The sequence below is a fragment of the Procambarus clarkii genome, chromosome 8 (assembly GCF_040958095.1).
Source record: "Procambarus clarkii isolate CNS0578487 chromosome 8, FALCON_Pclarkii_2.0, whole genome shotgun sequence".
In the NCBI taxonomy this organism is placed as follows: domain Eukaryota; kingdom Metazoa; phylum Arthropoda; class Malacostraca; order Decapoda; family Cambaridae; genus Procambarus; species Procambarus clarkii.
Window position 1 is genome coordinate 50,309,950 of NC_091157.1, and position 22,958 is coordinate 50,332,907.

General features: G+C 44.0%; 1 protein-coding gene across 2 annotated transcripts in view; it reads right to left on the reverse strand.

Annotated features, from left to right (window-relative positions):
* Positions 1-4,636: 4,636 nt before the first annotated feature.
* The window catches only part of LOC123759686 (villin-1), a 46,963-nt gene continuing 28,641 nt past the window's right edge, over positions 4,637-22,958 (reverse strand). For both annotated transcript variants that reach the window (XM_069318314.1, XM_069318322.1), the window contains exons 13-20: positions 22,266-22,449; positions 20,970-21,055; positions 19,013-19,172; positions 18,260-18,394; positions 13,403-13,509; positions 8,916-9,071; positions 8,366-8,545; positions 4,637-7,334 (exon numbers count right to left, since the gene is read on the reverse strand). In XM_069318314.1, the coding sequence (XP_069174415.1) occupies positions 7,221-7,334; positions 8,366-8,545; positions 8,916-9,071; positions 13,403-13,509; positions 18,260-18,394; positions 19,013-19,172; positions 20,970-21,055; positions 22,266-22,449 (1,122 nt within the window). In that variant the 3' untranslated portion in view covers positions 4,637-7,220. The remainder of the gene's footprint in view (positions 7,335-8,365; positions 8,546-8,915; positions 9,072-13,402; positions 13,510-18,259; positions 18,395-19,012; positions 19,173-20,969; positions 21,056-22,265; positions 22,450-22,958) is intronic.

A 22,958-nucleotide genomic window follows, 5' to 3' on the forward strand; every position in this document is an offset into this window, starting at 1 on the left:
TATTTCTATAGTTATCAAGCAATTTGAACTCTACATAGTGATCTAAGGTGTGGGCGTGCGACATACTACATAATAAATAAATAATAATAATAAATAAATGTTTATTTAGGTAAGGTACATACATATAAGAGATTTTACAAAGATTGATCGATTTATAGATAGAGCTGGTACATACAATGCCTAAAGCCACTATTACGCAAAGCGTTTTGGGCATGAAAAACATTAATGACTAAAGCTTAATACTAATTGGATTAAGCTAATCCTAATCTGCATTCATTATTTGTTTTCACTGACATTAGCACCGTATTGCCAGTAATATTTACATCCTAATCCTAATCTCATGTAAACTTTAGGGGCTATTCATGCCCGTGCCAACTCCTGGTTAGCTTAATCTTAATCAATCAATCATGTAAACTGAAGCCTTCCATGTAGACTTTCCTCTACCTAAAGTGAAGGACGAATGTGTGTTTACTATTTCATGATGCTTAAGTGTGTTACTGCTGTCCACCATTGCTGTTCTCTTAACTTTTTCTTCTTCCTCTTGGATCATCTTGATTCTTACCTTTATTTGTTTTTTTGAGATACAACATCGTCAAGAGTTTTTTCCGTGGCTCTCTTTGCTATTTCATCAACTATAATACAGTAATATTCACACGTGTGAGGGGTTCCACATAAACCTTACTTTATACCAGTTTTTTGTTAGTGTCAATATTCTCTCTACACTCGCTCACAATATGCTGGTATAGTGCTATTTAAGGGCTCCAAACGCTCCTCTACTATTAATAAAGAAACTTTATCTTTATCTTATTTATTTAATCTTTACCACATATTACTATTTCTGTTAAGCTCGCTAATACAACTTGAAATTCAGCGTGCGTCGAAAAGACATTGTCAGTTCAGCGGTGTTGAATAGCAATATCGAGGGTGCAGTTGTCGGTGTTCTCCCTAATCTGCAGCTTGACTCCACACCCTGCCTTTCCATCCCTAGCCACTGACCTATCCCAATATACATGTAGGCGTGTTATGCTGTGCTTACTGTATTAGCCTGCAATATTAAATGGGATTCTTCTACTGTGATTTGTGGATTTGTTCTCACTGGATTTGTGCACCCCTTGAGGGACTTTAAGTAGAAATAGGGTAGGCTACTCTATCCATTTGAGATAGATTTTATTGTCCCAATAAAGATACTTAAACTTGGAGGAGTGTTTTTTTATGTAATTTTTTAATTATATAATCATATGTTGCACTCGGTTGTCCTATCTCATACTCCTTTTCTTTTGTAGGGGAATAATTACTACATCTACGTTACATTTCTCCCGTGGTGGTGTCCTTAGGCAATGCAATACATTCTTGAATGACATACTTTATAACATGAGAACCTTGTGTTCTAATATGTTTTCTTATTATACTTCAACATGCATTGTTCATTACTTCCTACCTTTTGAAGTGAGAGGATTAATTCAGTAGGTCCTCCGCCTCTCGTTAATCTAATCGCCTAGGCTACCTTTATCTCCGAAATTCTATCCCAAATACGCTGTAAGTTTAATTCCATCTTTATTATCTCAATCATAACATTTCTTGGGCATCCTAAGATTATTCTCATAACTTAATTTTGTACCTTCTCCAACTTGTTTAGTCTACATTTACCAAGAAATGACAGGTGCAGCATAATCAATAAAGGATCTTGCCGTACTCAAGTACATCATGGATAACACAGGGACAAAACTCCTTTTCCACAACATGCCAAGGCTTTTCAATCTCTTCCGACATTGACCCAACATAAACAACAATCTCAACAAAAATCACATCATTCTAGGAGGAGACTTAAATATTGACATGTCAACAAAATAGCCCTCAGGTCGACTATTTCCTAAACAGCATGAACTCCTATATGCTAACCCCACAATCACCAAGCCCACCCGAATCACTCAAACATCCGCTACTACCTTGGATCACTTATGGACTAACACAACAGCTCCCCTTGCATCTGGTATAATCACTGACAGAACAACTGACCACTATCCTAACTTTCTCTTAGCAAACATTGACATAACACCACCAGAAAACAAGAAACTTACCTTCAGGCTACATAGTGAAGCAGTAATAGGCAACCTTACAAATGCACTTCACAATATTAACTGGGAATCTGAATTCAATAATACACAGGATATAAATTCATTAGCTAACCTCTTCCTTTCCAAAACTCTAAGCCTCTACAATTCTCATTGTCCTCTCCTCACCAAGCAAGTAACTGACAAAAGAATAAACAATCTTTGGCTCACAAGTGGCATATGCAAAGAAGTCAACAAGAAACATGAATATGAACAAACTTAGGATTGGCCTAGTTACAAAGGAAGTAGTTATTTCATCAATGCTTACCAGTATAATAAGAAAAGCAAAACTTTCCTATTATGAGAGTAAATTCAGAGAAACAAAAGGCAACATGAAAAGCACATGGAAAACCATCTCTAAGATCCTAGGAACTAAACAACACTCACGTAACCAGATAAAACTCTCCAAGGATGGCTATACACCGGCAACTGATTTAGAAATGGCAACTTAATTTAATAGCTTCTTTTCATCAGTTGTTGCTAACCTTGCCAGAAAAATCCCTGAGACTCAGACATATGTTACCACATATCTTACAGGCAGTTACCCATACTATCTTTTCCTACGTTTGGCAGGGAAGATACGAACAGTCACATCGACTTGCGTCTTGTTAATCTAGCGTAGCTTATTTAGTTCAATTTTAACCTCTGGTTTCCACTTGAGGAACCCAGGGTCGTAACAACCAGTCAGCCCGACAGATGCTGTCTGTGTCCATCATTCACTCACTAAAAACCACAGCTGGGAACATTAGTGAAATACCATCCATGGTGTACAAGAGTGTCTCCCATGCCCATGGGAGACACTCCCGCTACCCATAGCTCTGCAGTTCAACAAATCTCTAGTGTCATACCTTTCCTGATATCCTTAAAAAAGCAAGAGTAACGCCAGTTCATAAAGGAGGCAATCCGGCAGACATAAACAATTACAGACCAATATCAAACCTACCTATATTATCAAAAACATTTGAAAAATGATTTACAAACAGCTCTACTCCTACCTTGTAAAATTCGACCTACTCAGCTCCTGTAAGTTTGGCTTCCGCTCCCAAAAGAGTACCAACGATGCAATTATTAGTCTGCTTGATATAATCTACTCAGCCCTTGACAAAAATGAGTTTCCGATTGGACTCTTCATTGATTCGAGAAAGGCCTTTGATACTGTTAACTATAACTACCTCTTACTTAAACTCCACCATTATGGAATCCGAGGCCTTGCCCTGAACTATATCCGATCCTATCTTAGTGACAGACACCAATGTGTAGCCATCAATGATATAACCTCTCCCACTCTACCACTAACCGGAGGAGTGCCACAGGGCAGTATCCTAGCTAGGACCTCTCCTATTTCTTATATACATCAATGTTCTGCCTAATGTCTCTAACATTCTTACACTTATGTTATTTGCTGACGATACTACCCTCATCTACTCAGATCCACTTATGGATGTCAACCAACAAACTCACACTAAACATAGAAAAGACCTACTACATCTTATTTGGAAGCAAATCAACAAATGCATTTCAGCTTTAGATAGACAATGTTAACATCAGCGATAAAAATGATGGAAAGTTTCTTGGCCTATATTTAGACAAGAGACTCAACTTCAGCACCCACATACAACACAAAACTAAGAAAGTCTCTAAAGCAGTTGGTATAATCTCTAAAATCAGATATTATTTACCTAACTCTGCTCTCATCTCGCTATATTATGCACTAATCTATCCCTATTTTATTTATGGTATTTGTGCATGGGGTTCAACCACTGCAAACCACCTCAAGTCCATCATCACCCAGCAAAAATCTGCTATCAGAACAATAACAAACTCTGCTTTCAGACAACACTCACCCCCCCCTCCCTGTTTAAATCTCTAAAGATGCTAAACATAAACTCACTCCACACATTCTACTGTACCATCTACATTTACAAAACCCTGTTCTTAAATGTAAAACCCGTTCTGAATCTCTCCCTGGACGGATGTAATAGAACACATAAACACCATACCAGAAATAAATATCTCTTTGATATCCCCAGAGTTAAACTTAATCTGTGTAAACACTCTATGCAAATAAAGGGACCTTAGTCTATGGAACTCACTCCCTAACGAACTGAAAAGCTGTCAAATTCTTGCCTCATTCAAAAACCAAAACAAAAAGTACCTAATTTCATTCATAGTACCTGTTACAGTGTACCTGTTAACATGTTATAAATTTTGCTAAAAATTACCTGCTTAATCTGTTAGATTAAGGACCTGACCGAAACGCTATGTTTACTGGTGGCTTTACAAGAATGTAAAAGCACCATGCTATGTACTCTCATAAACCCAATGTACCTTCTGGTTTCTATGTAAATAAATAACAGTCTGTTAATTTCGGACTGAGATCCGTGTTGGATATGTTGTATATGTGAGCCAATTCGACAAGACTGCGTCTGTATAGAGTGGAAATAAGTTTAGTGAAGCGGAAATAAGAAACACCTGGGATCTGCTACCGGATCTTAACTACCTAAAGGTTCAAATGAGACAGGAACACTTCTTCAAACAATATATTTACACCATTCTTATTGATCTTGACACAAATCACAAGCATTTATAAACGCACAATGTGATGACATATAAAGGGTCCATCGAGGCAACTTTGGAACTGGTTTTGAACTTTTGAACAGCAAGTTTTTGTTTTGAGGGGGTTCATATCCAGTCTGTCATCAAGCCGTCATCTTTCTTCAACAACAATAAATAATAGAGCAGCCGCTCTCGCAAACAATGGCCAATTTGTCAATCCTACCTCCAAACTCCTAGTATATAAATACAAACTTTGTACATAAATCACAATCAATCACATTTGAATCTTTCTATAACATTGCTTCGCGCTCTACCTGTGCTCGATTCACCCCTATTTAAATGCTCCATCTATGTGCTGCATTTAACAACATAATAAAAACTATGTGCTACATTTAAGAAGATAAAAATTCGTACACCTATCCTATCCAAGCCTAATTATACGCCAAATTTTATTATACACAAATATTATTAATTTATATTCGGGAAAATACCGTTTTGGGTTATACATTACCTCAAAATTAACGAATGCGTCATTGGGGTCAGCGTGTGTGAGCATAGCCCCTGACCCATCCTGGGGTAGTGATCGTACAAGCTGCAGTCGACCCCCAAAGACGCATTCGTAGATTTTTGACGTGTACCATGTATTCAAAATCGATATTTTCTCATATTTAAAATAAATATTATTATATATTAGATTTTGGTTTTAAGTTAGGACTAAATTTGGTTAGATGTGTACGTTTTGCTGGCAAATATTTGTATAGGAATTACTATTTACAAAGGTACGATTCGAACAATGGTAACAAAACACTGTTCGAGAAATGGTCGAAGATCAGGGGATTTGGTGGCTGGATTAACGAGCCTCTGGCCTTTGTGCCGCCAGGAACTGCTGGGCGGCTTACTGGCTTAACCAACATTTTGAGAAAGTTTTGAGGATGAGCTCAAAACATTCATATCTCTAATATCAAATGTAAACAAACCATAGAAAAACATGTGTAACTTGGAGTAAAAAAGTGATGTTTCTAAATTTCAAATGGGAAGGGGAGGAAAAGCACGATTTATGAACGTAACTGGCTGAACACAGACATAAATTGCTCGACTTGTTGTTGTTGTTAAAGATTCGCTACCTGGAACAAAGTTCCAAGTAGCACGGGCTATGGTGAGCCCGTAGGGGTTATATGCTCGACTTGAAGACTTTTGGTCCAGTTCTTGAATCAACTGTGCTATGAAAAGACTATTGATTAAACTATGTAACTAGCTTATCAAAATTGTTACTTGCTAAATGAATTTTTGGATCGAGCTATGTGCCTCTGTAATCTTTTCTACTACTGCTCACAGGCTAGGAATGGGCTGCTTAATAAATGATCAAAATCAATCTGAATTTCATTTAGCCAGCGAAGGAAATGTTCGAGGAGAAGGGTGATGAACTCCTCCAGTGACGAGACGTTGATAGGTTAAGTAATAATTGTAATTAAGAAGCAATAAGATGCATATCTAAACATACTAAGAAGGTTAGGTGAGGTCGGTGTTTTCTATGAAGCTTTTCAAGGTAAACTAAAATATTTACAATCAATTAGTATGTCACAGACTGTAAGCAAGTGCGAGAACGGGTTGGACTACAGCCGCCGTCAACAGCACACAAAACCCATTATACCATGAACCAATTTGCTCTCGTCTCTAAGAGATAGTGAATCCTTAAATTTAAAGACAATAATTAACTTTCAAACGAGCTTTATTTGCATTTCTTAAATTTATAAGTGCTAATTTTCTTATTATCAATAAATATGATATTGTTCACTGTCCAGAAATATTTATTTAATAATTAATTTCACAAATTTTGAGAACATTGTATGAAACAATGCCAGTAGCAAACACAATCATTCCTCGCTGCTAACAAACTGCAAACAGACACACAGGAACGAAGCTGAACCCCGTCCTCCTGACTGTTGCCAAGGACCCAGATTCACGAAGCAGTTACGCAAGTACTTACGAACGTGTACATCTTTCCTCAATCTTTGACAGCTTTGGTTACATTTATTAAACAGTTTACAAGCATGAAAACTTGCCAATCAACTTTTGTTATTGTTATAAACAGCCTCCTGGTGCTTCGGAGCTCATTAACTGTTTAATAATTGTAAACAAAGCCGCCAAAGATTGAGAAAAGACGGACAGGTTCGTAAGTGCTTGCGTAACTACTTCGTGAATCTGGCCCAAGGTCACTAAACTGTGGTACTAAAGTCTTCGGACCTAACCTACCCGGGGACCCATGAACATAAAATAGGACATCACAGCAATTTCGCGAGCCTCTATCATTTTTATACACCCAGGCGAGTAGTGTGTGTGTGTGTGTTGTCAGTGACAACTTGTCACCCAGATCGGGTAGTGTCTTGTCACCCCGGACGAGTAGTGTGGCTAACATCACCCCCATGGAGAGTAGTGTGGCTGGCGTCACCCCCATGGAGAGTAGTGTGGCTGGCGTCACCCCCATGGAGAGTAGTGTGGCTGGCGTCACCCCTGGCGAGTAGTGTGGGGCCGCCACACCTGCTGCTGCACAGTTTAGAACAGCCCAGCTTTTTTCTTTAGATTGTTTCTTTTCCACTGTGGCATGGAGCTGAAGTGGTCGCGCTCAACACCGAACACACTCTTGAAATCACTGTCGCTCAAGAAGTCCTGCCAACCACAAGAAAATAATAATAATAATCATTGTGGTGAATTTAAATATATGATTCTAATTGGTAACGTGCTTCTCACCTCTGTATCATTATTTTCAAACCAGTAGTTGCATATTTATTTGTATCTCAACATTTAACAAAGCAAAATTTGTATTTTCAAAATACATTTTATATCATCTCGAAAAACCTGTAACTATTTTTACGTATAAATCTGGTTATTTCCCTCACGTCAACCTTCCGGATAAGGCAATTTGGCTTTCACAATAGTTTAACCCTTAGGCTGCGACAGAAGTCATCTGACACGCTGGTGAATAGGATCACACATAACTTACGTCAACTGACATTAAAAATCAAGAGAAATCAGCTGCCACAAGTGCCAACATGCTTGTTATTAGCAACTTTGTGTACATAAAAGCTGATAATTTTAGAGCTTGTGGTGTTATGTCCACATTATAGAAAAGTAGTTTGAAAAAGTTTATTTGGAATTTTTCTGTAGTTATACAGATTTATACATTGCGTTTTCTCTCATATTGGTATGAATTAAAAACAAAATTAAGGGGTAACTATTTAGCAAATTTTTAGGTCTTGTGATTGAAATCACAATTTAATTAATACAAAATTGTGCATTTTCAAGATGAATTATGCAGCAGTTTTCAAATGATTTGTTTTTGTTTTCCCAATACTTTTAACTCATTTACACAGTAGACACTCATATAAATTGTGCACAAGATTGATTGATTATGGAATGACTACAGATTAGTGCCACAATCCATGAATTAAGATTGGTTTTTAATACCAGGGAAATAAGATTGATTGATGAAGATTAAGCCACCCAAAAGGTGGCACGGGCATGAATAGCCCGTAAGTGGTGGCCCTTTTGAGCCATTACCAGTATCAATAGATGATACTGGAGATCTGTGGAGGTGCGACTGCACACTGCGTAACGGGAGATGACTCCCGATAGGGAAATAATGTAATCTTTCTATATATTTAATTTGTTGTAAATACCGCAGCAGCTGTATACCTCACCTCCTTGTGGACGGGATCCACTTCTGGCGGGAGTTTCTCGGGGTCCTTCTCCCTGAGTGTGGCCAGCGGGTAGACCCTTCTGCCGGAGGTGCCGCTGGAGGAGGACGAGGTCACCAGCACTGTAGCTCCAGGGGCCGCCTCCTCCAGCCTCTCACATATGTCCGCATATGTCATATTATCCTGCGCATCAACCAGTATTTAATATGTTAATAATTGGTTTGACGGGAACAAACTCAATGGAATGCCAGCATTCATTCCTCTCGGTAATCATTGTTTAGAATTAAGATTTTTAGGAGATACAAGAGCAGTAAGTGGATGATAAGGGTTGGCATGTTAGTGCTGTACCGCCTTGGGAATACACTCAAGAAAGACAGACTAATACTAGTGAAGGAGACAAAAGCCAAGACAAGAACAAGCTCAAGAGCACTGCGAAAGAAAATGGATTATATCGTCAAGAATATACTGGTTTTTAATAGTCTATAATCCTTATTTCCACTCAACAAACGTTTGTCACAAGCCACAACGTAGACGTGCATAAATCAATACTTACGTTCCAAAGGTCGTTGTCCCATATGCCAAAAAATCCTGTAAAATTGGGTGGTTCAAATCCCTGTTTGAGCTTGACGATGGTGGTGCCCTTGACGCGGCCAGCTGGGTCCGTACGCAGGTACTCCACCGCCAGGGTGTCCGCCGCTTTCTGCTCCTCCTGGTGCAGGCAAGGTCCGGGTGTTAGTTTCGGGGGAAGTTATAATAAATAATAAAATAAATAAATGTTTATTCAGGTAAGGTACAAACATACAAGAGATTTTACAAAAATTGATAGATTTATAGATAGAGCTGGTACATACAATTCCTAAAGCCACTATTACGCAAAGCGTTTCGGGTAGGGAAAACATTAATGACTAACTTAATACTAACTGAGTATAAAGTATAAAATGTGTTGAGAACAAATAAAAATAAAAAAGGGGGGAACATGGCTGAAAAAGCAGCACAAATACAATTAGGTCGACAAACAGCGTTGTTTAAAAAAACAGACATGGATTGACAATAGAGGGGTAAGGTAGGTTACAGGGAATTTATTAGGTAGTGCTTCGTTTTTATCTTAAACTAATTGAGAGAGGTACAGTCTTTAACATTATTCCAGGTTAGAGGAGTGTAAGCAATTATAACAAGATACGCATTACGCCAGTGTGGCCGTATTGCACTATGCAATTTCACAAATATATTAAAACGACCAAAATAACATCAGAAGTCCGCGTTTGTTCAACATTCTCCTCCCAGCGACTATAAGAAATATTGCCGGGACAACCGTGGACATCTTCAAGAGAAAACTAGACACTTTTCTCTAAGAAATACCAGACCAACCGGACTGTGGTGGCTATGTGGGCCTGCGGGCCGCTCCAAGCAACAGCCTGGTGAACCAAACTCTCACAAGTCAAGCCTGGCCTCGGGCCGGGCTTGGGGGAGTAGAAGAACTCCCAGAACCCCATCAACCAGGTATCATATCACTCAAATTGTATATGCGGATACAGAAATATTAATTGATCGGGTGGTACATCTCCTGTGCCAGGTGAGTAACGACGGGCTCGCCATAGCCCGTGCTGCTTGGAACTTTTTTGTTCCCAGTAGCTGAATCTAAACCAAAATTGATCCATATTGAAGGTGTGATGGTGACTGAGATAATGTTCCTGTGGACATGATCTCTGAGTGCACACTCTTACACTGTGAGTGGCGAGCAATGTAATCACAACATATGCTATTAAACATACGTCCAACACACAACATACGTCCAACACACAACATATGTCATTAAACATATGTCCAACATACAGGAAGATTGATCTTCCTGTATGTTGACCACCTTCAGTGGTTATAAGTGCTTATTAACACACTAGTTTCTATAGTAGGTATCTAACTATAAAACCTGGAGACATATATATACACATGTATATTTATGTAAGTATGTGTATACAGGATATGTATAAGCATACCAGAAGGGTGAGGAAGTCTTGGGAGAAGGCGTCTCGCAAGAATGAAATATTCAGTAAACCATTTGGATTGTATGGGGAGGAGGGAGAGTGAGGTATGGGGAAGGGAACACCGGTGCACTGAGGGAAACATTCACGAGGCTGGGGTAAGGTCCAGCTGGGTAATGCAGAGGTCACTCTCGTCCCCAAGGGGTCAGCGGTCAAAGGGTCAGATATGAGGTCAGCACACCCCACTGCTGGCCAGGCTACCCGGATCCATCATGACAAACAGCGTTTGGTGCTTACAATTTCCTTGTTTCTCTATGTATCTACCAATTCGCATTCTACTTACATAATGTTCTAGTGTGCAAGTTACATATTTTGTATTGCAGGCGATGAGGTTATCTTGAAATGATTTCGGGGCTTTTTTTTAGTGTCCCCGAGGCCCGGTCCTCGACCAGGCCTCCACCCCCAGGAAGCAGCCCGTGACAGCTGACTAACACCCAGGTACCTATTTTACTGCTAGATAACAGGGGCATAGGGTGAAAGAAACTCTGCCCATTGTTTCTCGCTAGCGACCGGGATCGAACCCGGGACCACAGGATCACAAGTCCAGTGTGCTGTCCGCTCGGCTGACCGGTCCAGGACGGACCGAAACGTCGTCGTCCCTTCACCTTCTAGTGTGTGGTCTGGTCAACATATTTTGTATTCTTTATCTGTTTTGCCACATTATGGATTATTTAATAAATTCAACAGACTCCTGGATATATACCTGCTGCTTGGCTTAGATTTTATAAGTAGCTCGGGGAGTTTGCATTACCTGCTGTTGTTGTTATAGATTCAGCTACTCGGAACAAGTTCCAAGTAGCACGGGCTATGGTGAGCCCGTAGTGGCCCTACCTGGGACAGGAGCGGTGCTGTGTGTGTGTGGGCATTTTACCTGCTGATGTAGACCAGACCACGTGTAAACTGTGTCAGTAAAATTATTCGCTCACCCTCCGTCACTATGTGATAAGAGTGCGAGAACATACTTGAGTTTAACGACAACTCATAATAACAAATGTTCAAGAATACTTACTGCAGTTTCCTTAATTCTTTTGTTATGTAATTATGATTACATAAAACCATTACATTGACCATGTCGTAGCTCAGTCGATTAAGGCAGCGTCTGGGATGCTCTCTGATCTGGGTTCGAATCCTCGTCACAGCCCTCGTGGATTTGTTTATGATTCTTCTACATTCAGTGTCTCGGCCGGTTCCGGTGGCGCGCGACCTTTCTCTATAGTACTCTAGAACCTTTTACAATGTCTCTTTAACCTTTACCTGTGGCTTTGTCCGCTGGCTCTTGTCCCCGTGACCTTATTGATGTAGCCTTGGCCTTTTGTGTTTTTATTACCAAACTTTATGACCTTTGGTTACGACCGTGACCTTCAACCATCTCTCACTGTTCCTTTGACCTTTTAGTTTATTCTGTGGCCTTCTCAGTCAGCCATTACTAGGTGACCTTCCCATACACCTCTTACTAGGTGACCTTCGCATGCACGCACACACAATATATATATATATATATATATATATATATATATATATATATATATATATATATATATATATATATATATATATATATATATATATATATATGTCGTACCTAGTAGCCAGAACGCACTTCTCAGCCTACTATGCAAGGCCCGATTTGCCTAATAAGCCAAGTTTTCATGAATTAATTGTTTTTCGACTACCTAACCTACCTAACCTAACCTAACCTATAAAGATAGGTTAGGTTATGTTAGGTAGGGTTGGTTAGGTTCGGTCATATATCTACGTTAATTTTAACTCCAATAAAAAAAATTGACCTCATACATAATCAAATGGGTAGCTTTATCATTTCATAAGAACAAAATTAGAGAAAATATATTAATTCAGGAAAACTTGGCTTATTAGGCAAATCGGGCCTTGCATAGTAGGCTGAGAAGTGCGTTCTGGCTACTAGGTACGACATATATATATATATATATATATATATATATATATATATATATATATATATATATATATATATATATATATATATATATATATATATATATATATATATATATATATATGTAGACCTTGGCATTTACGGCTTCATCGGGTAGGCGGTTCCATGGGTTTATAATCCCGTGGGTGAAAGAAGCATCTCCTGTTTTACGTTCTGCATTGTGGCTTGCTAAACTTGAAACCGTTGCTTCTTTTCCCGTGTACGTGTGACCTTTTGTAGAGGTTGTCTGGATCAATATCCTCCAAGTTAGTCAGTATTTTAACAGCTATGAAATCAGCCCCTGTCATGTCTGGGCCGTCAACACATCTTAACAGGGAAGGATTCCAGAGGCACCTATCTGCTGCTCAGCTGGAACTTGAGGCCTCTCTTGGAGGGTGCCACTTTGGCATGTAGGTGTTAAGTGACCTACGCTTCATTCACCAGGACAATCGGAGCCTCAAACCGCTGACCACATGAACAGCAGCCAGCAGCTAATGTTCATGTGGTTAGCAAGTTATATCAGCCCGTCCTCCAAACAAAGATCCAAAAGTGATTCCATGCACCCGCCAAACCCCCTGTTTATGAATGAAAAGCGGTTTACACACGACTCACAACTGCTGACGTTCGAACATATCCGGAACAAGTGCTTCACTGACGAATTTTGTTCGAACCACAACGCTGTAAATGCTTCACCCACGTACTAAAAATACAAATATTCGCCAACAGAACCTAAACACCTGACCTAACCTAACCTATGCCTATTTATACACAATATGCTAATATATTATAATATTAATCTATACTTGAGAAAATTCCCGTTTTGAATGAACAGCATGTTAAAATTTATGAATGCGTCTGTGGGGTTGACCGCTGAATGTAATGGAGTTGAGTCGAGGACGGGTTGGTTATATGACTAGAACCTGAGTCGCCTAACATCTCCATGCCAACGTGGCACTTCTAGGGAGGGTCTAAAGTTCCAGTTTGGTATCAGGTAGGTGCCTTTAGAATTCAACCTTACTAAGGTACTGGTCCTGTCCCGGTACTGACCTTGTTGGAGCAGTGTCCCACCCAGAGGAAGATGGTGTCCCAGGTGTCGAGGAGCATAACATCGTCCTCCGTCAGGTCCGCCTGGGAGAAGTTGATCACCTCCTCAGCTGTAGGGGGATACAGGCACTCTCAAGAAGGCATCATGAAGTATGTGTGGTTTGGGGCCAGATTCACGAAAGCACTTACGCAAGCACTTACGTACGTGTACATCTTTCCTCAATCTTTAATGGCGTTGGTTACATTTATTAAACAGTTTACAAGCATGAAAACTTTCTATTCAACTGTTGGTATTGTTATAAACAGCCTCCTGGTGCTTCGGAGCTCATTAACTGTTTAATAATTGGAAACAAAGCCGCCAAAGATTGAGAAAAGATGTATAGGTTCGTAAGTGCTTGCGTAAGTGCTTTCGTGAATCTGGCCCCTGGTGAGTACCTCTACAGTAAACACATGAACGTCGTGGTGTCACAGTGTAGCCACACTTGTTGTAAGGTGGATACTGCGCCTGGTAGCTGTGTGTGGGTGTATGTGTGTGTGTGTACTCACCTAATTGTGCTTGCGGGGGTTGAGCTCTGGCTCCTTGGTCCCGCCTCTCAACCGTCAATCAACAGGTGTACAGGTTTCTGAGCCTATTGGGCTCTATCATATCTACATTTGAAACTGTGTATGGAGTCAGCCTCCATCACATCACTTCCTAATGCATTCCATTTGTCAACCACTCTGACACTAAAAAAATTCTTTCTAATATCTCTGTGGCTCATTTGGGCACTCAGTTTCCACCTGTGTCCCCTAGTGCGTGTGCCCTGTCGATAAAATAGCCTGTCTTTATCTACCCTGTCGATTCCCTTGAGAATCTTGAATGTGGTGATCATGTCCCCCCTAACTCTTCTGTCTTCCAACGAAGTGTGTGTGTGCGTGTGTGTGTGTTCACCTAGTTGTATTCACCCAGCTGTATTTTGCGGTGCTTGAGCTTTGCTCTTTCGGTCCGCCTCTCAACTGTCAATCAACTGTTTACTAACTAACTACTTTTTTTTCCACACCACACACACACACACCCCAGGAAGCAGCCCGTGACAGCTGACTAACTCCCAGGTACCTATTAACTGCTAGGTATTCAGGGTGAAAGAAACCTTGCCCATTTGTTTCTGCCTGGTGCGGGAATCGAACCCGCGCCACAGAATTACGAGCCCTGCGCGCTATCCACCAGGCTACCAGGCCCCCCATGGTGTGTGTGTGTGTATGTGTGTACTCACCTAGTTGTGCTTGCGGGGGTTGAGCTTTGGCTCTTTGGTCCCGCCTCTCAACTGTCAATCAACTGGTGTACAGATTCCTGAGCCTACTGGACTCTATCATATCTACATTTAAAACTATGTATGGAGTCAGCCTCCACCACATCACTGCCTAATGCATTCCATCCGTTAACTACTCTGACACTGAAAAAGTTCCTTCTAACGTCCCTGTGGCTCATGTGGGTACTCAGTTTCCACCTGTGTCCCCGTGTTCGCGTCTCATCAGTGTTGAATAGTTTATCCTTATTTACCCGGTCGATTCCCCTGAGGATTTTGTAGGTTGTGATCATGTCTCCCCTTACTCTTCTGTCTTCCAGTGTCGTAAGGTGCATTTCCCGCAGCCTTTCCTCGTAACTCATGCCTCTTAGTTCTGGGACTAGTCTAGTGGCATACCTTTGGATTTTTTCCAGCTTCGTCTTGTGCTTGACAAGGTACGGGCTCCATGCTGGGGCCGCATACTCCAGGATTGGTCTTACATATGTGGTGTACAAGATTCTGAATGATTCCTTACACAGGTTCCTGAACGTTGTTCTGATGTTAGCCAGCCTCGCATATGCTGCAGACGTTATTCTTTTTATGTTGGCTTCAGGAGACAGGTTTGGTGTGATATCAACTCCTAGATATTTCTCTCTGTCCGTTTCATTAAGTACTTCATCTCCTATTCTGTATCCTGTGTCTGGCCTCCTGTTTCCACTGCCTAGTTTCATTACTTTGCATTTACTCGGGTTGAACTTCAACAGCCATTTGTTTGACCATTCACTCAGTCTGTCTTGGTCATCTTGTAGCCTCCTACTATCATCCTCAGTTTCAATCCTCCTCATAATTTTTGCATCATCGGCAAACATTGAGAGAAACGATTCTATACCCTCTGGGAGATCATTTACATATTCAGAAACAGTATATATCCAAGGACTGACCCCTGCGGGACTCTACTTGTAACGTCTCGCCAATCTGAGACCTCACCCCTCACACTGACTCGTTGTCTCCTGTTGCTTAGGTACTCCTTTATCAATGGAGTACCTTCCCTTTTCACTCCAGCCTGCATCTCCAGCTTTTTCACTAGCCTCTTGTGTGGTACTGTATCAAAGGCTTTCTGACAATCCAAAAATATGCAGTCTGCCCACCCTTCTCTTTCTTGCCTTATTTTTGTTGCCTGGTTGTAGAATTCAAGTTACCCTGTGAGGCAGGACCTGCCATCCCTGAACCCATGTTGATGGTGTGTTACAAAGTTCTTTCGCTCCAGATGCTCCACTAGCTTTCTTCGCACAATCTTCTCCATCAGCTTGCATGGTATGCAGGTTAAGGACACTGGCCTGTAGTTCAGTGCCTCCTGTCTATCCCCTTTATTTTATATTGGGACTACGTTAGCTGCTTTCCAAATATCTGGCAGTTCCCCTGTTGCCAGTGATTTGTTATACACTATGGAGAGTGGTAAGCACAGTTCTTCTGCTCCTTCCTTTAGTATCCAAGGGGAGATTCCATCTGGGCCTATAGCCTTTGTCACATCCAACTCTAGTAAACACTTCCTTACTTCCCAGCTGGTAATCTCAAACTCTTCCAGTGGTCCCTGGTTAGCTATTCCCTCACTTACCTCTGGAATTTCTCCTTGCTCTAAGGTGAAGACCTCCTGGAATTTCTTATTCAGTTCCTCACAGAATTTCCTTGTCGTTTGTAGTGAATCCTTCTGCCCCTATCCTTAATTTCATAACCTGTTCCTTTACTGTTGTTTTTCTCCTGATGTGGCTATGCAGCAATTTAGGCTGAGTCTTTGCCTTGCTTGCGATGTCATTTTCGTATTGTCTTTCTGCCTCTCTTCTCATCCTGACATATTCATTCCTGGCATTCTGGTATCTTTCTCTGCTCTCCAGTGTCCTGTTATTCCTATAGTTTCTCCATGCCCTTTTACTTTGCTGCTTAGCTAGCCTACATCTCTGATTAAACCATGGGTTTCTCATCTTAATTTCACTGTTTTCCTCTTGGACTGGGACAAACTTGTTTGCTGCGTCCTTGCACTTCTGCGTGATGTAGTCCATCATATCTTGTGTGTGTGTGTGTGTGTGTGTGTGTGTGTGTGTGTGTGTGTGTGTGTGTGTGTGTGTGTGTGTGTGTGTGTGTGTGTACTCACCTAGTTGTACTCACCTAGTTGTGTTTGCGGGGGTTGAGCTCTGGCTCTTTGGTCCCGCCTCTCAACCGTCAATCAACAGGTGTACAGATTCCTGAGCCTATCGGGCTCTGTCATATCTACACTTGAAACTGTGTATGGAGTGAGCCTCCACCACATCACCCCCTAATGCATTCCATTTGTCAACCACTCTGACACTAAAAAAGTTCTTTCTAATATCTCTGTGGCTCATTTGGGCACTCAGTTTCCACTTGTGTCCCCTTGTGCGTGTTCCCCTTGTGTTAAATAGACTGTCTTTGTCTACCCTATCAATCCCCTTCAGAATCTTGAATGTGGTGATCATGTCCCCCCTAACTCTTCTGTCTTCCAGCGAAGTGAGGTTTAATTCCCGTAGTCTCTCCTCGTAGCTCATACCTCTCAGCTCGGGTACTAGTCTGGTGGCAAACCTTTGAACCTTTTCCAGTTTAGTCTTATCCTTGACTAGATATGGACTCCATGCTGGGGCTGCATACTCCAGGATTGGCCTGACATATGTGGTATACAAAGTTCTGAATGATTCTTTACACAAGTTTCTGAATGCCGTTCTGAATGTGTGTGTGTGTGTGTGTGTGCGTGCGTGTCGGGGACGGCATCACCGTTAAACAAACGAGTTTGATAAAATGTAATGTTTTGTGTGTGTGTGTAAATGTGAAGAGGTGAGCGTGAGTCTCTGTGGTGAACACACCTTAAAGTTGATGCTGTCCACGCCTTCACTGTCTTGTGTCATGAGCACTGTGTGGTGTGGTCATGAGCACTGTGTGGTGTGGTCATGAGCACTGTGTGGTGTGGTCATGAGCACTGTGTGGTGTGGTCATGAGCACTGTGTGGTGTGGTCATGAGCCCTGCTGGCTGTGTAGCGGGCCCTGCTGGCTGTGTAGCAGGCCCTGCTGGCTGTGTAGCGGACCCTGCTGGCTGTGTAGCGGGCCCTGCTGGCTGTGTAGCGGACCCTGCTGGCTGTGTAGCGGGCCCTGCTGGCTGTGTAGCGGGCCCTGCTGGCTGTGTAGCGGGCCCTGCTGGCTGTGTAGCGGACCCTGCTGGCTGTGTAGCGGGCCCTGCTGGCTGTGTAGCGGACCCTGCTGGCTGTGTAGCGGGCCCTGCTGGCTGTGTAGCGGGCCCTGCTGGCTGTGTAGCGGGCCCTGCTGGCTGTGTAGCGGACCCTGCTGGCTGTGTAGCGGGCCCTGCTGGCTGTGTAGCGGACCCTGCTGGCAGTGTAGCGGACCCTGCTGGCTGTGTAGCGGAACCTGCTGGCTGTGTAGCGGACCCTGCTGGCTGTGTAGCGGGCCCTGCTGGCTGTGTAGCGGACCCTGCTGGCTGTGTAGCGGGTGTTGGGAGCAACTACTTAATGGCCTTCATGTCTTAACCGAAACACGACCCACTGATCCCTGTCCTGTTGACAAGTACACAACTGACCTCTGAAGACTCCGCTGGCGTTGGAGCACTGGAAGAGCCTCGGCGGATGAGTGTGGTTGTCCTCCCTAAGCCTGGGGGAGCTGGCGTACTCCTCATAGCCTCCCAACGCCTTCCAGAAGTCTTCCTTCTCGTGCCCTGGAACACCGTTGTTGTTATAGATTCAGCTACTGGGAACAAAATGTTCCAAGTAGCACGGGCTATGGCGAGCCCGTAGTGGACTTACCTGGCACAGGAGCGGGGCTGTAACTGCGCTGGAACACCACAAGCTGCGATATAAACAGCCTTCTGCTCTCTGACCTGCAGTCAGGGGCAAGAAAGAGGTTTGTATACCAGCGAAATGTTGTGCTAGGAACTTTGACTGTCGTTGACCCGGATGGAGGCTTATCTCAATGTCTTACAGCCTAAGAATAAGAACCTAAGAACCGTAACTGCAGAACGCTGATTGGTTCATAAGAAGACGCTAATATTTATATCCACCAAATTCATTCATTGCTTTTTTTGAGTCTCTTCCCCATTTTAAATTCGTTTTAATACAATTTTTTTTTAAATTCAGATAAGAAAATTTACTCTGGTTATCTTCATCCTTCCCACACTGTTCCTTTCCTCATCCTTCCCACACTGTTCCTTCTCTACATCCCTACTATTGCTACATAGCCTTCCCGGCTTGGTGCCTTCATTTGACAATGACTTACTACATCCCTTCTACAGTGTTCCTGCCAGTGTTCCTTCTCACTGTGCCCCGCGGTTACTCACCCTCGGAGACGATGACAGTCTCGCCCCTGTTGGCTGCCAGGGACTTTGCCATCTCCCGCTCGTCGCCGGTGGAGCCCTTGCCACACCAGACGTACGTCAGCTGGGGCGTCGCCACGATGAAGCAATCGTTAGAGTTGAGACAGGCGGCGCGCATGTCCACCTGGCAGCAGGGAGCACATTAGCACCTTCTGGGGGTCCGTCTGGTGTCCCGGGATGCCCCTATGCTGAGGGCAGCTGCCGTCGTGTGGGGCATTATGGGTATGTTCAAGAATCGTCGTGGGGCATAACGACGCAGGCTGCAGTCCAGTGAGTCTGTCCAGTGAATCTGTCCAGTGAATCTGTCCAGTGTTGATGTCCTGCGTCATCGTTGTGTCCGGTTACTGCCGCGCGGAGGTCTTCCGGACCATCGTGTGTTAACCATATTAATATGTCCATAAATACGGGTCACAAAGAAGCGAAGGCGCAGCAGAGGTCACCGGCGAGTCACGGGGTCATGGGTGCAAATCAGTCACTGTCCAAGAGGCTCACACATTGTTCATGGGACAAAACAGAACAGGTCCTTAAGAGAGAGAGGAGCGTTTATGGTCCCGGGTCCAACACAACGTCCACTTAACACATAGTCAAACTGTTAACACTAATACATAATACAACTAATTAAAACTAATACATAATAAACAGTTTAGAGATTGGTTATAGATTGGTTATAGCTTGGTTATAGGTTATATAGATTGGTTATAGCTTGGTTATAGGTTATATAGATTGGTTATAGCTGTATACTTAAATAAAGAAGCCCGCAACGCCAGGAATACCTGCATACAGTCGGGGACAGAGGAGAGGTGTGGAGCAAGTGGTGGAGGATGGGTGTGGAGCAGGAGGTGGAGGTGGAGGGTGGCCCTGGTGTGGAGCTAGGGGGTGGATCTTGTGTGGAGCAGGAGATGGAGGGTGGGTGTGGAGCAGGTGTAGGGTGGGTGTGGAGCAGGAGGTGTAGGGTGGGTGTGGAGCAGGAGGTGGAGGGTGGGTGTGGAGCAGGAGGTGTAGGAGCAGGTGTGGAGCAGGAGGTGTAAGGTGGGTGTGGAGCAGGAGCAGGAGGTGGAGGATGGGTGTGGAGCAGGAGGTGGAGGGTGAGTGTGGAGCAGGGGGTGGAGGGTGGGTGTGGAGCAGGAGGTGGAGGGTGGGTGTGGAGCAGGAGGTGGAGGGTGGGTGTGGAGCAGGAGGTGGAGGGTGGGTGTGGAGCAGGAGGTGGAGGGTGAGTGTGGAGCAGGGGGTGGAGGGTGGGTGTGGAGCAGGAGGTGGAGGGTGGGTGTGGAGCAGGAGGTGTAGGGTGGGTGTGGCGCAGGAGGTGGAGGGTGGGTGTGGAGCAAGAGGTGGAGGGTGGGTGTGGAGCAGGAGGTGGAGGGTGGGTGTGGAGCAGGAGGTGTAGGGTGGGTGTGGAGCAGGAGGTGGAGGGTGGGTGTGGAGCAGGAGGTGGAGGGTGGGTGTGGAGCAGGAGGTGGAGGGTGGGTGTGGAGCAGGAGGTGGAGGGTGGGTGTGGAGCAGGAGGTGGAGGGTGGGTGTGGAGCAGGAGGTGTAGGGTGGGTGTGGAGCAGGAGGTGGAGGGTGGGTGTGGAGCAGGAGGTGTAGGGTGGGTGTGGAGCAGGAGGTGTAGGGTGGGTGTGGAGCAGGAGGTGGAGGGTGGGTGTGGAGCAGGAGGTGGAGGGTGGGTGTGGAGCAGGAGGTGGAGGGTGGGTGTGGAGCAGGAGGTGGAGGGTGGGTGTGGAGCAGGAGGTGTAGGGTGGGTGTGGAGCAGGAGGTGGAGGGTGGGTGTGGAGCAGGAGGTGGAGGGTGGGTGTGGAGCAGGAGGTGGAGGGTGGGTGTGGAGCAGGAGGTGGAGGGTGGGTGTGGAGCAGGAGGTGGAGGGTGGGTGTGGAGCAGGAGGTGGAGGGTGGGTGTGGAGCAGGAGGTGGAGGGTGAGACTAACCTCGACAGCCTTGGTGTGGAGGCCAGTAGTACCGCGGACCTGCAGCATGTAGGAACTCTTGCGCCCTTGGTCGCGCGCCCCGGCTCCTGTAACACCAGCCCCGTGTTAGCTGCTCCTCGCGTGTGGTGTGTGATGATAATGATGGCTTATGAGATGATGTGGGATGAGGTGATGATGGGTGTTGTTGTAACCACTTGCTGAATTCCCTTACTCACCTACAGTAACCTGTTGTTGATCTAAGAAGTTATTCTCCATAATCTGAACATACTTTACTGTTGTTGACCAGACCACACACTAGAAGGTGAAGGGACGACGACGTTTCGGTCCGTCCTGGACCATTCTCAAGTCGATTGTGTCAAGTCTGACCATTCTCAATCGACTTGAGAATGGTCCAGGACAGACCGAAACGTCGTCGTCCCTTCACCTTCTAGTGTGTGGTCTGGTCAACATACTTTAGCCACGTTATTGTGACTCATCGCCTGCATACCTTACTGTTGTTTGATCATCATTTAAGTTTGTTGCTCTGCTGTTCTCATGGACATGTACTAATTTCTGGTTCTCTTAAATGTCTTCATCTTTATTTTCCTGCTCTGTTTTCGGTATTTTGTTCATGTTTTCCTTGTCCTGTTCATTGCTTTCCAGCACTGAGTATGGAACCATCGGTTGAACTTTATTATTTTTCATTTGTCATCTTCTCTTCTAGTATATTTCTCAGTTAAGACTTCTACAGGCAGGTCCTTGTTCATCTGTGGTCTCTTGTCATGCCTAATTTCTGTCTTGGCGTGGTTCCCTCTGCCAATTCGACTATTTTCGAACGCTAACGCAGTTCCATTCCAGCCCGTCCTCCAAACTAAGATCCAAAAGTGATTCCATGCACCCGCCAAACCCCCTGTTTATGAATGAAAAGCGGTTTACACACGACTCACAACTGCTGACGTTCGAACATATCCAGAACAAGTGCTTCACTGACGAATTTTGTTCGAACCACAACGCTGTAAATGCTTCACCCACGTACTACAAATACAAATAATCGCCAACAGAACCTAAACACCTAACCTAACCTAACCTATGCCTATTTATACACAATATGCTAATATATTATAATATTAATTTATACTTGAGAAAATTCCCGTTTTGAATGAACAGCATGTTAAAATATATGAATGCGTCTGTGGGGTCGACCGCTGAATGTAATGGACTTGAGTCGAAGACGGGTTGGTCTTGTACACATTTTTTTCGAGAACGTCGCTTGTTTCCGCCCCCACCAACACACACGAAACATCCATCTTCACTAACCATCAAAGGAGGAAGCGTAGCCACCTTCGAAGACGACCATCTTGCCGCCGAAGATGGCCATGAAGTGCGGAGGTTCCTTCTCCTGGGTCACCCTCACCTGGATGGCTCGTCCCTGTAGCTTGTCGTCCAGCTCCACCACCTTCAGCGCCGCCGTCCCCGCCTCGTCCTGGCTGGCGTCGTTACCCTGTCAATGTTGGACAGTGTTGGACACTGCTAGACAGTGTTGGACAGTGTTGGACACTGCTAGACAGTGTTGGACAGTGTTGGACACTGCTAGACAGTGTTGGACAGTGTTGGACAGTGCTAGACAGTGTTGGACAGTGTTGGACAGCGTTGGACACTGCTAGACAGTGTTGGACAGCGTTGGACACTGCTAGACAGCGTTAGACAGCGTTGGACACTGCTAGACAGTGTTGGACAGCGTTGGACACTGCTAGACAGCGTTGGACACTGCTAAACAGCGTTGGACACTGCTAGACAGCGTTGGACACTGCTAGACAGTGTTGGACAGCGTTGGACACTGATAGACAATGTTGGACAGTGCTAGACAGTACACACAGAACTCACAATAGCGTGATGCATCAAATGAACAAATCCACAAGGGCCGTGACGAGGATTCGAATCCTCGTGACGGTCCTTGTGGTTTTGTTCAGTGCTAGATAGTGTTGGACACTGGTAGACAGTGTTGGACAC